The 16,710-nt window shown below is 40.6% G+C and overlaps 1 protein-coding gene across 7 annotated transcripts in view; it reads right to left on the bottom strand.

The window, feature by feature from the left end:
• The window catches only part of LOC110981600 (uncharacterized), a 51,274-nt gene extending 37,120 nt beyond the window's left edge, over window positions 1-14,154 (bottom strand). For 3 of the 7 annotated variants that reach the window (XM_022239268.2, XM_022239269.2, XM_022239270.2), the window contains exons 1-2: window positions 13,127-14,154; window positions 1,367-1,546 (exon numbers count right to left, since the gene is read on the bottom strand). In XM_022239268.2, coding sequence (XP_022094960.2) covers window positions 1,367-1,546; window positions 13,127-13,330 — 384 coding nt within the window. In that variant the 5' untranslated portion in view covers window positions 13,331-14,154. Of the gene's footprint in view, window positions 1-1,366; window positions 1,547-2,051; window positions 2,190-2,274; window positions 2,404-4,079; window positions 4,166-4,572; window positions 4,892-13,126 lie in introns of those variants that run through there. The other 4 variants (XM_087131026.1, XM_022239272.2, XM_022239271.2 and 1 more) reach the window with 4 other exon arrangements.
• Between the last annotated feature and the right edge of the window lie 2,556 nt (window positions 14,155-16,710).

Here is a 16,710-nt window from a genome sequence, read left to right as displayed (position 1 = left end):
AGCAAAGGTAGATTTGAGTGAGAGGAGATTTTATTTTCTGAGCTGAATTTTGTCCCCATTATGTTAAATGCAGCTTTTTTCTTGGAAGTGAAAGCAGAAGACAATGTGAACGGTAATTACCTCATGGGAATTTTATTTTCATTTTGACTCTATAGAGCTGAACTGTTTTCATTTATTTTTTTCATAGGCTATTTGCCGTGCAACTTGTTTCCTCTAGGCTAAAGCAGAATACAATGTGCAAAGAATGTCATACTGAAAGCTCATGAGAATTTCATTTAAAACCAGAAACTGGAGCTGAACATTTATTATTCACATACATGTATGATTCTCCATGGTTGTGCTACTGTATTTTAACAAGCTCAATCTTGCCAAGAATTGAAGCCTCTTTTTTGAGTGAGATGACTGAAACCATTACCTCTTGTCATATTTTATGGTCTTTTTATTAATTCAAAGTTGTCAATTCACACTTCTCATAGTAACAAAGCCATGTGCTCTAAAGTAATGTACATGTACATCACTTCTAAGAAAAAGAAAGAGGGGAAAAAAAAACACATCACCACACCACTTGTGGACCAAGCCCATGACCAGAAACCGGAGTTTTTTTTGCCTTATTGGTCCAGTGTCTGCGTGCAATGCAGCACGCAGAACATGCCATGCACGCCAAATCCATTATAGAGATTCTTCCCAATAACTTGCACAAGGAATATACCATAAAATGGATGAGGGGTGTTTGGGAAAATGACAGTAAAATTCTTAAACAAATTTGTTAGAAACCTGTCACAAATTGACTTCTTTTGACTCTCTGACTAACAAACGGTACTTATGAACGGTAAATATGTGCTCAGTTAGTCTTAAACTAACGCTTAAGACCGGCTCAGGAGAATGGACACTGATAATGCCCTCGCCTGCCCCTCGGGCATTAGTCACATCCATTCTCTTGAGGACATTTAAGACCAGCCAAGCACATACAGTGTATCTATTCCCTCATTTAAGTTTACTGCTTACACTTATTCACAATATTTGTATCATAAACTTCTCAACTGGCTGAGACAATTTTTTTATGTACATATACGTCTTCAAGACTAAGTAAAAAAAATTTTAAAGTCTCGATTTGATGAAAAAAGTGAGGTTAAGGCTTTCAGTTTTTTAATTTAAAATGGCTGTCATTTTTTTTGACATTTAAACAACCACTAGTGTTTCAACAATCTGAAGACAGACATGTAGCAGACAACAGAATTAAACAAATTTACAGTCGTCTTGATTGTTTAGTTAATAGTAGGTTTGCAATAAGATTTTAGGTTTGCAATAAGATTTTAGAAGAATGCAAATGCACACCTTACTGTTAGTCACTGGAATCCATACTAACCCTGAGGTATGACACAATGACTTTGCTATTGCTTGCACTGATCCGCCTCTCACTATCTCGCAAGTGCCCATGGTCTCCAAACTGGCCAGGAGAGAAAGAAGCAGACATGAACTTCGGCCGTCCATTGGGTCCAAACCGCACATCATGTGCCATTGGCTGTAGTGAGGATTTTTTCAGTCCCTACAAAACATAGAAAAGAATGAAACTGATCAGGACCTTTATAAAATTATAATTAACATTACCATGATTACAGAATCGACAAGCTCACGAATTTATTTAAAATTCCAAACTCTCTCATTTCTGGTAAGTCTTATTCACTTTTTTCAAGAATTTTACATTTTCATCCACTTCCATGTAATTTTCCAGTTGGAAATTGGTGAAATATACATACATATCACTTATCTTAACTACAAAAGATACATCTCATTCCATTCAGTATTTTTGTTACCAAGGACAGAGACACAAGAAATGACCTAAAGTTGGCCAATTCAACAACACTTTGTCAAAAGATACAAGAGCCAAAATAAGGCTGAAAACACGAAAACTCTCAGGACACATGGATCCAAAACATATCAACAGCATGCAGCCATTTAATGTATCTATTCGAATCCGCCTCTTATTTTGCGCGATAGCATAACAAAAAACACGATCTCTGAAATTTAGAGTTGGCCTACGATTTTCGTACATGAGTAGTTTTTTCTTTGCCCAGCTGCAAAAATGGATTTGGTTTCTGCAACGCCGTATAGCACTGCAGTCCGGAAAACATTGATCCTTGCTCTAACGTTATTGATTCCTACACCGACCCAGTTTTATCACCAAGTTCATTGTCACGACCAACTAGACTCCACACAACAATCGGGGATGAAGAATACTTCCCCCAACTGTCGGCTCACGATCAAATTTCTCACTTAGTGAAATATCCCTGGCCGGCCCTGGCCCTCGATGCTTTGGCAAGACTGCAAGAGCAACTTATCAGCGCAGCTGAGCATATTGCCTTTAATACATCGCCAAGGACGCCGCGCGAACGCGCACCTATACTAGTAATAGCCTGGCCGGTGATTCAGCGCTCGTGTCAATGGTGGCGCTCTCTTAACTTAGAAAACTTGTACATATAGTAAACGAGCGCTTCGAATCGTCAGTATTTTACACTGCCTTAAAAGTATGGGTCAGGCAGCAAGCTTCCCGAACCTTCGTGCATTTTACATTGGCCGGCCGTCCTATCACATCCGTACGGAAGCGTTTAAGGGCCACTTGCAAAAAGTTTTTCAGTTACTATCTCGCCTCGGGGAGTTAGTCATTTACTATCTCGCCGCGGAGAGTTACTATCTCGTCGCGGGAGTTGAAGATCTTGCCGCAGCGTCAAATTGATATCCCGTCGCAGCGAATATTTCAATAATTCCATAAGTCCTATTCAACGTGCCGTTTTCAAATGTGTCTTTAGGGTGAAATGCAGTAAGATTTGATTCTAGATGCTAATTGGAACAAAATGGGAGGTTACATTCATCCTAGCTTGATTTACAACACAAAAGAAAACAAAAGAAATCTCTTTTGAGGGTATGAATTTCCATAGCCGCAAGTGGGGTAGACTACATCGAGTCCCTGGTAGACAGGCCTGTTGAAAAGATTACGGTGACTTTTCATTTATAGTTTAAATAATCCTATTTACAAACGCGCCACGATGGGGGACCCTGAAAGGAAAAGGAAAAGAAAATAATTACTTGCTCGAACCTCTTTCAGCAGTTTATGTCATTGTTTTAACTAGACGGTTGCCTCCCCCCCAAAAAAAAATTCTGGTGCCGCCCCTGCATATTTTTTAGCCAATATGTGTTGCCATTTTGGATCAAACTAACACACACTTTTTCATCATTCATAACTGGATTGAAATCCCCAGGCTCTTTGACTTCACAATCCATGCTTTCACTTGTCACGAACCATCAACACAGCGCAGGGCGCTGGAAAGGGCAAATACGTAAAAAAAATTTGTCGAAAACTTATTGCATGGAGTCTAATGTTTAATTGACACCTCAACACGGGTCGACTCTTCCAGTTCGGTGCGCATGACACGTATGCATTTAATTATACTACATCTGGTGTGGGCGTTCAGAGCTGTGAGGTAAAAGTACTGTTTTAATCTCCCATTTTAAGTACTATCAACTAATGAATTTCGACCGATGAAAGTTCACTGAATAATAACTTAACTTTCAAGTCTGCTTGCTTATGTTTGGTACTAGGAAAATGTAGGAAGAAATTAAGAACATTTTACCCCTCATCAGAATGTGGATATTCACACCACAAAATAAGATTTCGTTGTCTTTGTGTTAGAAAACAAGCTTTGTTGAAATGTAACATCCATTTTTGTTTCAATTAGCAATCTAAAACCGAATCTCAATGCATTTCACCCTAAAGATACATTTGAAAACAGAGCGCTGAATAGGACACAGGTTCTATCATCCGTGTCAATGATGCAGTCATGGTCATCCAACGTACACCAACAGTATATTAAAAATTAACAGGAAATTTTTTCACTCATAGGCATACATTTGGTAGGAGAATTCATAGAAACACAGAAAAAATGGCCTGTACATGAACAAGTCGGACCTTATCATTTTCACAAACCTACCGCCGAGTACAAGCCGGACGTCAGCCGAGAAAGGTGTGGTAATTGCCACGCACACTTTTGAAAAATACGTTTATTTTAATATGAAAAGCTTACCCAACTAACTCAGATATTATTATTTGATTTCTCTTGTCAGTTTCTCCACTCTACTTCGAGGCCAGAAAACGGGTACTCTTTGTAGGCTTGTGGGAAAAAAAATAAAAAGGGATGACCCATAATTTCATGATCAACATAAAATAAAGAAGAACACGATTTTCCAAATTACGGAAAACCGTCGAGACCTTCAAGTTCAAAAATTTCTTCAAGTATTCATAATTTCCCTCGTATACTGCAGCGAAGTAGAGCCCTCGGTAGCACTTATATGATGGTGACGTGACAGAGATTTCCAGGCGCCAATGATTCACTTGAACTTTGCTTTTTCACCCATCCAATGATTCCTCCATACCTACCATCTTCATCAAACCAGTCCATCGCAGGACACAATTAGCTCGAACAGAATTCGTGTCTAAAACTTTGTTATTGTGGAATACTCAACACAATTATAATTTGAGACAATTAGAGTGGCCACTGATGATCACAGATAACTTACCGTTGAGTTATTGGTGTGTACAACGCTCAGCCATCAGCAAGAATATTGGCTATAAGGTCATGCAGTACACCTCTAACCGGTCTTCCATTAGTTTGTTCGAGGATAGTTACGACTGTCAGGCAAACTACACATTAGTCATGAACGTGTCACCTTAATGAGAATCTGAAGTCGTGTATGTGTTTTATCCAACAACTGGTTAGTTTTATAAGAGTGCAGTACATGCCACGCGAAGTATAGTCTCCGATAACAATTTATACACACTGAGCCCGCTCATTCGACCACAAAGACCCAACGAGTGGAATGCACAAAATGTATAAGCCTCGATACAAAGGTCGATTGGAGACCGAGGGTTACCGCGAGGCCTTGACTCGCACAGCAGAATTGAAGTCAAGTGTTTACAACTCGTAACTAAGGAAACCACGGGTCGCGGTTGATTGACGAGCTTCGAAATATGACGCATGTACTGTCCCAACTCGACGAATTGGGGGTTATATACTTTTGGTTTCATACAATAGAGATGATGGTTACTGGATAACCTTGCAAAGACGTTTAGCGATGTCAGTTATCTTCTTGAGGACTACAACTTTACAAGTCACTAGATCGTAAAAGCTTCTACATTCGAGCGTATGAACATCTGAAAAGTAGAAGTTACATGAACTCAGCTCAATATGAGGCGGTAATTTTTGCTGACTATAATTTATATTGTTTTCATCTGCATTAAATATAGGTAAAAAATCAAATGAAAAACAATTCCACTGTATACCATCCCACAACTCCAATGCAAAGTTGCTATTAGTATTACTACAAATAGTAAAAATATAAGAAAACTTTTCTCCTTTTTTGGACTTCGTATTCTGGGACTCTTCATTGGCCTACTGATTTATTTACTATGCCATTGTTAATTTCAAAATAAATTGTATAAAGTCTAACCTGATAATGTATAGCCTATTGACTGAATCAAAGTCTGACATTTCGACATGCGTGCGTTCCCTCAACAAGAACCATCGCAATTCTATCCTGTTTAGTAATTGAGTTGTTAAAAGCTCTACCCACAACCAAGCCGACTCTACAAAATAACTGACGCATGAATGAACAACAATCGGTGCCGAGATTTGGTTGCTAGGCACGGCTGAGCGGATAATTGTCACGGGCCGACACTTGATCGTTTACTCGTTTACGACTGGCATCTGACGCAAGGACACAACTTTTAAATTAATTTGTTTCTTTAACCCTAACAGACCTCAATCCTCCGGTTTCAATATAATTTTACATAAACCCAAAAGGGTAGAGTTTAAGTAATGGAGATTTTATTATTAATTTTGAAAGTAAAATTTGTGGTAAAATATATTTTTGACATGCTATCAGGCAAACTTTTAATGTACAGCTCGCGGCATGTGACATTTTAGACAAGCTTTGTGTTAATTCCATCACTGCTTTCTTTTTTTCAAAACAACATCGTATGGGTGCGTATTTATGTTTTGGATGCAAAACTGACAACAGTACGGGTTGAAGAAAATTATAACATTTTGAAACAAAATGAAAATCGTCATTGTGAAAAGAAAAGTGTTGTCCGGAAAGTGGTCAAGAAATTAGGCGAGGGGTCGATCCGTGACTCGTGCATGTGGTGCATTTTGACAAACGTCAAAAATTCCCAAGGCATTGTGTCTTTCTTTGAGTTAAAGGATGCAGTGGTTTTCTTCCTGCGCTGTCTCGACTCTTTGGTGTGGTATAAAGTTACCATTCATATGAAAACTGGAAATAATAAATTGTTGTTGAAATTAGAGTCACAACTTTTGAAATCGGCTGAACTCAATGAACAAGAACGTGTAATGTGGAACTCACAAATCCGGAATTTGTAAGGGAAATATGAAGAAACAAGAATTGGGGTTATTCTGTAGGAGTTCAGCAGTAGCCAGAAACAACTCAGTTATTGGGCATACCATGACTTCGGTCGTGTCCGACCGGTTTTAACACTTGACGAGTAAACATACATAAGTTTCTTTATTTTGTTCCACGGAGGACGTGTACACTCGTTTAAGAATTTTTTTCAATTCCGCAGTTGGCGTCATAATGCATCGTGCTTGGTTAGGTCAAACACAAGGTTGAAGAATTTACGGGTTAAAAAAGTCCTCAGCAGCTTTTTACGGGCAAAAAAATCCGACGTTAACTGGTTATGTACCATGCTGCTACCAATCGTAGCTGAAGCTACGCTGGGGCTAGCTCTAGACTGGTTCCCCGTTCTTTACGTAGCCTTGAGACGTCTTACTGGTAACGAATCCGGCAGAATCCTGCCGGGTTTATGTAAATGAGGAAACCGTATGCCCGCTCAAAGCACAAATCAAGCAAGAGCTGATAGAATATTTTGCTTTTTCATCTTCGTTACCGACAATAACTTCACCATAAATGGTTGATTTATGTACAATTTAACACAATGACCACTGATTTGCAATAAACTGCCGTAAAACGATTCATTGATGATAATCATTAAATACTAAATTACCACACTGTGATCAACCGAGGCTTAGCAGGGGCAGGTACTTATGTTTTCCCGCTGAAACGTATTTTTTGCCAAAACATCGCGATTTGCCTGTCAAGAACATAAACACACGTATTCCAAACCGAAGTTGACAGGGCTAATCGCACACACACGTTAAACCGCAGCTAGCTACCAGTCCCTACATACAGAGCGTATCAAATAAACCGCAGCAAAATTTGCTGTGGGTTTTGTAGACATTATGTTAGTTTTACACCAAAATGAATCGTGAAACCTCACAGCCATAGATCCCCTCTTTCCAACATTTATTCACACAAGGTCATGGATGGCTGAACAGTCATTCTTTATGGACAATTGGACAAAGTGGGCTTGGGACCAAGTTTCAGGCTCTGCAATAACCAGGGCATCTTATGCTATTGGAAGTTAACGAGAAGTTGAGTGAATTTAATGTTAACTTAGCATTGTCTTTTGTAGCATGTCTCTCTGCAAACAATACATCCCAAACCCCTCAACACGGCCTCCATTTCTGTCCACACACAGATGGGTTCACGTCTCCATCTCACAAACAGCCTTGCGAATCATCGAGGGTCCTGGCGTAGAGAAGCAAACTCATCGATGAGTTGCAATGTCAGGTGGAGGAGCCTAAAGACTTTGCTCTTTAGGTAGCCGAAAGAAAAAGTCACACTTTTTGGAGCATATTCGCGAACGTTTTGTATAACCACCTTTCAATTCACTCAGAAGCTACCTTCATCTCCGATGACAAGATGTATTTGAAACCTGTCATTTGCTTGACACTGACTCGGGTCAGTTGGCTACTGGCAAAATTCTATTATTCGTGGTAATTTATCTAGTCTAGTAGACTGGCCCCAGTCTAGGGCTAGGCCGGGGCAGACCGTACGCGAGGATTCCACACATCACATTGCATGCTGGCATATCGCGTGACGGTGGGTAATGCGATAACCCAGACCCCTGGCCAAAGAGTCGGGGATTTAACCTCTGGGTTATACGCCCATTTCTTTTCCCCATATTTTGTATGATACGGCAGTACATTTCACTCTCAGGAATGAGACAGCAGGCACGCTAACCGTGACGATAACAATTGGATGGAATTGAATGTTCATTTTGGATGCCGTGGGGCAAATCAAGGCTCCTTGAATGAAATTTTACGCAAAACGTCAGCCAGTTCAGTATACTACAAAGTCAGATGATTTTGTAAGACAGCCTTGTTTCTGAATGCGATTCGGTGCATGCACAGGTATTGCATAAACCAACAGAAATTTCCTTTCTAATAAGGGAACTGTCAAACCCGTTCACCCACCCTGCGTATTTATCATGCACATACAAGGTTTCCTATTATGAGGGGAATCTGTTTGTTTTGACAGGTAGCTAGGCAAAAACAACTAACAATAAGGGTTAGTTCTTGGAGATCACAGGAGCTTTGCGGGTGGTGCTACTACTTCCGTCGATCATATTGTGTTCAATGCGTAAACGAACTGATTTGTTCGTCGAGATAACGCAATTAAATTACACAATACCATACAGTCATTCAAATCAGCGAACCTTGATTTATGAGGCACATCAAACAAACAATAAAAGTAAAAGCGACGAGGAAAACAAATAAGATTTACAGGTTTACTGCGTGTTTCATTGTTAGTCTTTAGGGGATGTCCGCTGTAAGTATGCAATTGCAGATGTGTCAACGATCAGAGCCCTCAGAGCCGGAGTAGAATCCGCCCCCCGCTCGACCTTTCCTCCGATGTGGTCACGATACATTTTTACAAGCCCAACTTTTCACGGTTTCTTACGAAAGCCCAATCGTGCCACTCAACTAATTCGTAATGACGAATTCGTTACTAGGAATTACTACATGTAATTCGTAATAACGGATTTGTAATTCGCAATAACGAATTAGTTTCCCACTTATTTTTTGTCTTTGGAATGATTTGGCTTTCGTAGATTCTAGTAATGTGGCCAACATTACGCGAGGTCGTGAACATTAACGGATGTACCGGCTAAGTTGCATTAGCTTGTCCAAGATCATGATAATTTTACTAAGAACACGTTGCCAAACACGTTGCCGGAATCTAGGTGATACTCTTGGTGGAGGCAACATCTAAGTAACGTTGTGGAACAATGTTGTTGCAACGAGCCTGGATATCTAAAAAAAAAAACCCTAATGAACACGTGCTATGACGTCGAAAAACCAAAGTTTGATCCTTCAGGAACGTCGTAACAAAGTCATTTTTTTTGCTGGGTCAACAACCGTATTATGGATATTTTCAAAGAGCTATATATCATAGTACATGTAATTGCTCTTATTACATGATCTTGAGTACATGTATTCACTCCCCGGACACTAAGGCCACGAGGGCATACAGATACAGTATAATTATTGAAATGAGTTCAGTGAAGTCTTCTTAGATTTATATTACCAAGTGTTGTAATCTAAACATAATTTCCATTAATTTCGTCTCTTCCAAGTTTCATACTTGCTAGGTAACAAAAATACATTTAGCCCTCTCACCACGGACGAGTGACTGAATCACTCAGCCTCAGATTTATCGGCTGAGGCGAAAAGCATGGAACCTTTGTTGTGAATATTTTATTACGACTAGTAATAACCTACCGTTGAACGAAAAAGAAGAATCAGCCCTGTTATTAAGTCGAAAAGCGATCGATTTGCGGCTAACATACAACGCCTGATGGGCTGTGTCCCTACCTTTTTAGAAGTGCCATAATCCTGAAATCCTAGATCAATAGTCAATACGAGCCTAGTTAATATTAAATGATGGTTTGGTTAGTATTCCAATGATGGGAGATACTTCAGGTGAACGAGAAGTCGGGCGTAAAACGAGGAAGCCAAAGGGCACATTAACGTGTTAGAGATTGAACATTACATGCAATCTGAACGCACTCTCTAAGCGTATTCTTTGTGCATGACAAGAGCGTACACATGGATCCTAGCAACAGACAAGCACTGCTGCCATGGTTCCTTGTCGAGGTGGATAACGATTCCACTGTCTGGAATTAATTTTGATTTTACCCTCCCAGACCATTGTAACTGTGCAAAAAATATACTATTATCATTATGATAACAATAAGGAAGCTTTAAGTATATATTTCTAAATGCTGAAGGAGAAACTTAGGGAATACAAGTACGCGCTTCGTTCTCTGGAATCTCAATTGACACTCTACATTACAAAATAGGTGCTGGAATCAGTGAAAATACACAAAAAGGGCAGGCAAAAAAGCTACACTGGTAACTAGAAAATGAAACTTTGAAAGAAGTGGTGAGAATTTTTCCCTATACCAGAATACTACAAAAAATGTTAAAAGATTGAGGGGGATAAGCTATACGTCACCAGTTGAGCGCAAGAAGATTAAACGGTGGCCTTATTCAGGACAGATAGAACTTCGAAAGTACCCAACCTGTACCCCCAGCGGATCAGACATCTTATGCATGTATAGGAGCTTTTGTCATGACCCAGGGCAACGGAAGTTTGGCTTGTCAACTTTATACGTCTGTGTATGCTTGTCTACTGTGACACCCAAACCACATCATAAGCTGTTTTCAGCCTCTTCAGCCAAAGGAGAGGCTCTTCGGGTAATCCGAAAGTTTCTGTTTAAGACGACCGCAAACTTGGTTACAGAGTTCAGAAAGTATGACAATCCCCCACTGTTGAAGAGCATACCCGAGGAAACACTTCGCTGCCACAATAGCAAATCCTGGCCTCTCTCCTTTGAGAGGATTTGCTCATGCAGAGTTTGAATACTCTCCAAGCGTCAAATTGTTTCGCCCCCGGGAAGCAAGCGTCAACAGACGTCGATATGCATATACACAATGCAGTAGAATAATGCTCTAAAAACGTCGCTTCGACAAACAGGCACAACGCATTCAGCCACACAGTTATGGCGAACAGACCACCGATGATTATCAACTGAGGCTAATTGTATAACAAGTCGCGTGTATAACACTGCGTGTGGAGTCAGACATATGAAACACAGAGCAACCCCCGGTAAGCACCCCCGCCTTTGTGTTGGCTATTGTTATACTGGTATCTCAGGAATTCTTTTCAGACTTCTAGGAGAATGTATTAGGGAACAATAGCCTAGTGTGTGTAGAGGGATTGGACTTGTTGGGGGGGTACCCCTCTGTCCCATTTCGTGCCCGGTATAGAGTCAGAAAAAAATCAACTAGTTACCATGCAAAAAGCATCGCCTCTGTAATGAGGAAAAATACATCAGAAAAAAGCCACGTCATTGAATAACTGAAGTAAGGGTACAGTGACTATCCAGTTTGGGGGTCAAATTAGTGTCTAAATAATTTTGACGCCCAAACAAAATATATCAACCATCTTGTTCTGGTTACGATGGACCTGCAATTATTTTAACTAAAAAAAATTGCGCTGACACAACCATTTTTTTTACCCTTCCCATAGGCGGAGGGGGCGGACACCACCCCCAAAGAACTCGGATGTGCTGGCCCATGCCACGTTTTTTTAAACTTGATATGCATGTACAGACACTCCTTATCATTACAAAAGTGAAGCTTGAACTCAGCCAGACATGGTTTTGTTATGGCCATTTGAAGTTCCTGGCTACATGCATGCCAGCACGCGTACACTATAAGCATCGCAGTAGAAAAAGTATACGTTTGACTAACCCGTCTGGGGAAAATGCAAGCTGCGCGAGAACGTTAAGTTCAATTTTACAAGAGTCAAAATAACTCTAAAAACTCTGAAGAGCTCAACTTCTAACAAAAAAAATGCACTGCAGCGATATCGAAAAAAAAAATGTCGGGGCAGATTCCGCCCCGGCTCTTTTAGGGTTAGGTACCGTAGTAACAGTTTTCACTAGTGGCGTAAATATTGCCGAAAAGTGCGGAGGGATGGGAAAAGGTGGGGGATGACTTGCCCGACCATAAAAATCTGAAAAGCGGGGGGGGGGGGATGACACCATATGACTCTGTATAGAGATCAATGTTAATGATATTGAAGTACATCTGTAATCATGTATTCAAAATGGCATACATGTATCTATGGCTTTTTAATTTTTCCCCTTTTTGAAAGTGATATCGAATGCATTTTATTCGTTGGAAGTCTAAAAAATTCGTCACAATCTGCCTAAATTTTTGGTCACCACAAAAAAGGGTGTGGGGGTGATTCAACAGCCCCCCACCTCAAGGGGGGGGGGTTTACCCCATCCCCCGGGGTTTTCGCCCGTGGTTTTTCACCTTCCATTTCAGGTAAAATTAAACCTTTTCTACGGGTAAGTTTCGGTATTTACTTCACTGTACTAACTGTACATGTACTTCAAAATGTGCTTCCTAAGATTTATGTTTACAAATTCGAACTCTGGTCCGTTTATATTCGGTAGGCTGGATATAAACAACATTGGAGAAGCTCACAACAACATCGTCAACTATGCTTGTTGATACGTATACGTTCTTGGAATTCTTTGAAATTCCTGATTGAATAGGAAGCAACAACTTATCCCAAATTGAAGGTAACATCGTAACTACTATGTGCACGTACCAGTAACACGCTTGACGGAGTCACCGCTTCCACCTGAGATTAGAATAGATAATTGTCTGCGTCTGAGAGATGTTTGCCAACTTAAGCTGGGAACTACGCATAAGCATGGCAATCACATACGACAAGTTTAAAGCCGAGTCAGAAATGGGCAGTGTGCAAATTTCTATTAATGACTGAGGAAAAAAACATTTTCCGGCGGTTGTAATTGCAGTTTACCAAATTCCACTCGATTCTTATACCAATTGTTTTCCATGAAAATTTACTTTTGCTTTCATCAAGATTAGATTAGAAGAAACGCGCCTAAGTAACTTGGAATTGTCTCTAGCCAAAACTATTTGCATTTTGAAAGAATTCTCATCACAATTTTCAAATTTGTTTTTGTATCTTAACCGTCTGTCCTCTCTAAAATCTCCACACAGTTGGCAGAAGCTGATTAACATGCGTGTTTATGACACAAAAATGGTGACAATCGGATATGGAATTCTTGCCTTATTTTTTGCTTCACAATTCTAGATTCTAAACTTGCCTTCTTTTGAAGATCAGCTTCCTCTTGTGGAAAACTTATTCGATCCCGTCGGCGATACCGATTGAACTCCACGGCACTGACCGACATAAAGCCTCTCTCGGCGGCTGCAAGCCGCCGGTGACGGCCGGTGGTAGAGTGACGATGCAGACGGGCCATCGAGACCGTTCTGGCGTCTGTGATGTGATTCCTTGTGCCTGCCTCCATATCGAGTTTTAAAAATTCCACTGGCGTTGCAGACTCTTAATCACAATCCAATTAAAACCTGCTGTCACTTTTCAACGTGGGTAATCTCCTGACTTGGAGCATAGAGCAAGGCTCGAAGGGGATGTCCAAAATTTACCACTATAATTCACTTGATTGGTTGGTGTCCTTCCACCAAGGTTGAACGGAACGCATGGTGTTGTTTGTTAGTAACCAAGTTTTCACAAACAAGTTGGATGGCGTAAATATTACATCCAATTTAGATTGGTGTGAATACTACATCCGTTCGAAAGTGACAAGGAAATCCTAGTTCGGTTTGATTTCCCTCTGCAGTGGTGCAGAGGATTAGGGTTTGTAGCTACTCACATTGTGCGTAGTCCGTCGCCATGGTGATGTAGAAAACAACCACAATGTCGACAAGTAGCAAGCATCCAGATGATACTAGAAGTTACAGTTTCTCCCAGCTGTGTTGCGCATTCTGGACCTGTATGGTTTAGACGCGTAGCTGATCTTGTTCGTGACTCCACTAAGTAAACAGACGCATCTCCAGCTATAACTGTCCACAGATAATGGACGATATACAATCAGTTACGAAGAACTATTCAAATACCAATAGGTAGACGTAACTGAACATATGCGGTACCAAGCACCATGAGCACGGTCAATTCTTCCTGCCATCATGAAAGAAAATTGGAACGAAAGTTGAACTATATAGGCCTAACTAGGTTTTTGTGCACGGCAACAGGACTCCGCATGCAGATTCTGCTCCTTTGTCCTCCGTGCCCATGCAGTCAACCCATCGACTACGTTAACGCCATTGTGTTCTACCCACGAAAGCTGTTCCTTATCACCGTGTCATCCCGACCCACGCCCATCCCACGACCAATCCAAAGGGCGCCGACTACACAGCAGTTCGTCGCTTGGTGTTTGTTGCCGTAGCTACACTGGACGCCTATTGCTACGATTAGCTATCAATCTGGCTCCAGTAACATGTACCAATACAACGAAATGGGACTCAATTTATCAACTGCAAACATTTATGAGGCCATAAAAACATAAAACAGATCAAGAATATCTGACCCGATTAGTACATCAGATTTTAGGTTCCATGATGAACATAGCATGCCATATACTGACCAACTCGGTGATACGACTAAGATACATGTACATATGCTGTACCGGTACTCCATACATGTAAATGAATGCACGAGGCCTTTTAATAAAACCCTGATAACTCACACATATCTCAGACCACTGAAATTTTAGATTTACATATTATTAATTTCTCCTCGCTTAGCATGAATGGTAAAGGATATGATATCATTATGAGAATGTTGACATTTAACCCCCAAACTACACTAATTGTGTAGGTGTTAGTAAAACGGGGACAGATGTTTCTGGACAGAATTATTTGTTTATGCATTACTTAGTAAGATGAAACTGAAAGTTAGAGAGAATGGCGTAAATAACCCGGAAATCTGATGTCGTCAATTAAGTTGACCATTTGACTATCTGCTTCTTTGAATCATAAACGATCCGGTGATCATGGCGAATCCATCACTGGTCATTTGCATTGGCCTCTGCCACTGTAAGCTGTGGAACCACTGATCCGCGAAACTTACTCCATACAAAACTCAACACACTCCTTTCTGCTGGATTCGCCCACAAACTACAAACAACGCATTGCAATGAATACAATCAAGTGTGCAATCAATACTTAGTGGTACGAGTTGCATCCTCATCAGTCACTGACTCAGTGCATTTCTTCCAGCTAACGAGGGTAGGACTGCAATGCAGAGACTGGCTGACCATGAACATTCATGTAGCCTACGTACATGTAATAGTTCCACCGCAAGAATGCTCCGAGTAAACAAAAAAGCGTTGATGAGGCGGCAAATAAATCTAGCGATTTAATGATTTCATAATATGGCTCTCGTTCCCCCAGAAGTTCTCAAGTTGACCTTGCGGCTGTAATAACCGGGGGGTTTTACAGCACAAGAACAGAGGAAAAGCAGTAACTTAGATACATGTATCATTCTGCCTGAAATTCACCAGGACCTTGCTTCGATTCTAATTGGGACGGTTCAACTTAATTACATGATCCAGTGTCGATCAACATTGTCGATGGAGAAGTAATTCCGAGTCGCACTCATATGGAATTCCATATCTGCGGTCGCCCGTCGTGCGTCGTCCGTTGCCCGTCGTCCGTGTTTTTTTGTCACGATTGCGCAGTGGTATTTTTAACTTTGACCCTTGATCGTTTCACATGTACATGCCCTTTTCGGGCCGATCGATCCACCATGCCCGACTCTCATTTTAGCAATAGAACTAGACTATGTATTCGTTTTTGCAGTTGCGCCGAACTCCACTTGAAAGAAGAAATAATATCCTGACATCGGTTAAGTAACGTGTATATGAAATAATACCATTTTATGTTACATAAATAAACAAAATAGACTTTTGTTAGGGTAGATTGTTTTCTCGATAACTTAGTTACTCTAGACGTAACTTTACTCGTTAACAGCCTAACATTAGGTCTATAGCCTATGTAATATTTCTGTCTGTCCCTGCACGATATCCCACAGAACAGAATGTGAATAATAAATTATTTACAATGTTTGATTCCCTAATAGTTTTCATAAGAGACGAACTGATTCAACATTATTTTGAGGGCGGGTATGAAATCTGTTGTATACTCCAAATTAGTTGCAGGTAGGCTCACAGAAGTCCTTTAAACAGTAACGTTACTTGTTAGCCCCATAAATAATGCTGATATATGCTGGACAACCTGTTCTCCGGGTCTATCCACCATGGCATACACACCCACAAAAACCAAAACGTCACATTTCTGAAACTTAAACCAAGTGGTAATTGCCCCTAACAACATTTAATAAACAATTTGTTATCCACAGCACTGTCTAGTATTTCTGTATTTCAAGGTGAAATAGAGAAGACAAAATGGAATATTTGTATTGGTTGGCAGATTTCTTTTCAGAATTTGATGAAAACAAGTAGGCACGTTTTTACAGTATGCAAATTAGAATTAGCCAGTGGATAAGTTGGCCTGAACATTTTCCCTGAAAATGTTTTTTCCAAAAAAACACTTGGTTGAATTCTCAGAAAGGCGACAATATATTCTATTGTAGCGTGTCCTGCCTATTGGGCTCTGACGCTGACAAGAACCACTCATCAGTCGGACACAAATCGCCGTTCCGGACAAAACTGCTCTGTTCAAGTTTATTGTCACGAAGTCAAAAAGCTGTCTCACACACACAAGCTCAAGACGCTTAGTGTTTGCGGGGACTGCGCAGGAGCGAGGCGGGAAAACCGTAGGCCGTTCGCATACCAGCGAGGGCAGCCAGCGAGCTCCATGCGGGTCCGAG

The sequence above is a fragment of the Acanthaster planci genome, linkage group LG21, assembly GCF_054643075.1.
Source record: "Acanthaster planci isolate LZ-2023a linkage group LG21, COTS_SCS, whole genome shotgun sequence".
NCBI classification, from domain to species: domain Eukaryota; kingdom Metazoa; phylum Echinodermata; class Asteroidea; order Valvatida; family Acanthasteridae; genus Acanthaster; species Acanthaster planci.
Note: the sequence above shows the minus strand (reverse complement) of the source record. Positions and strands in the feature narration are given on the sequence as shown.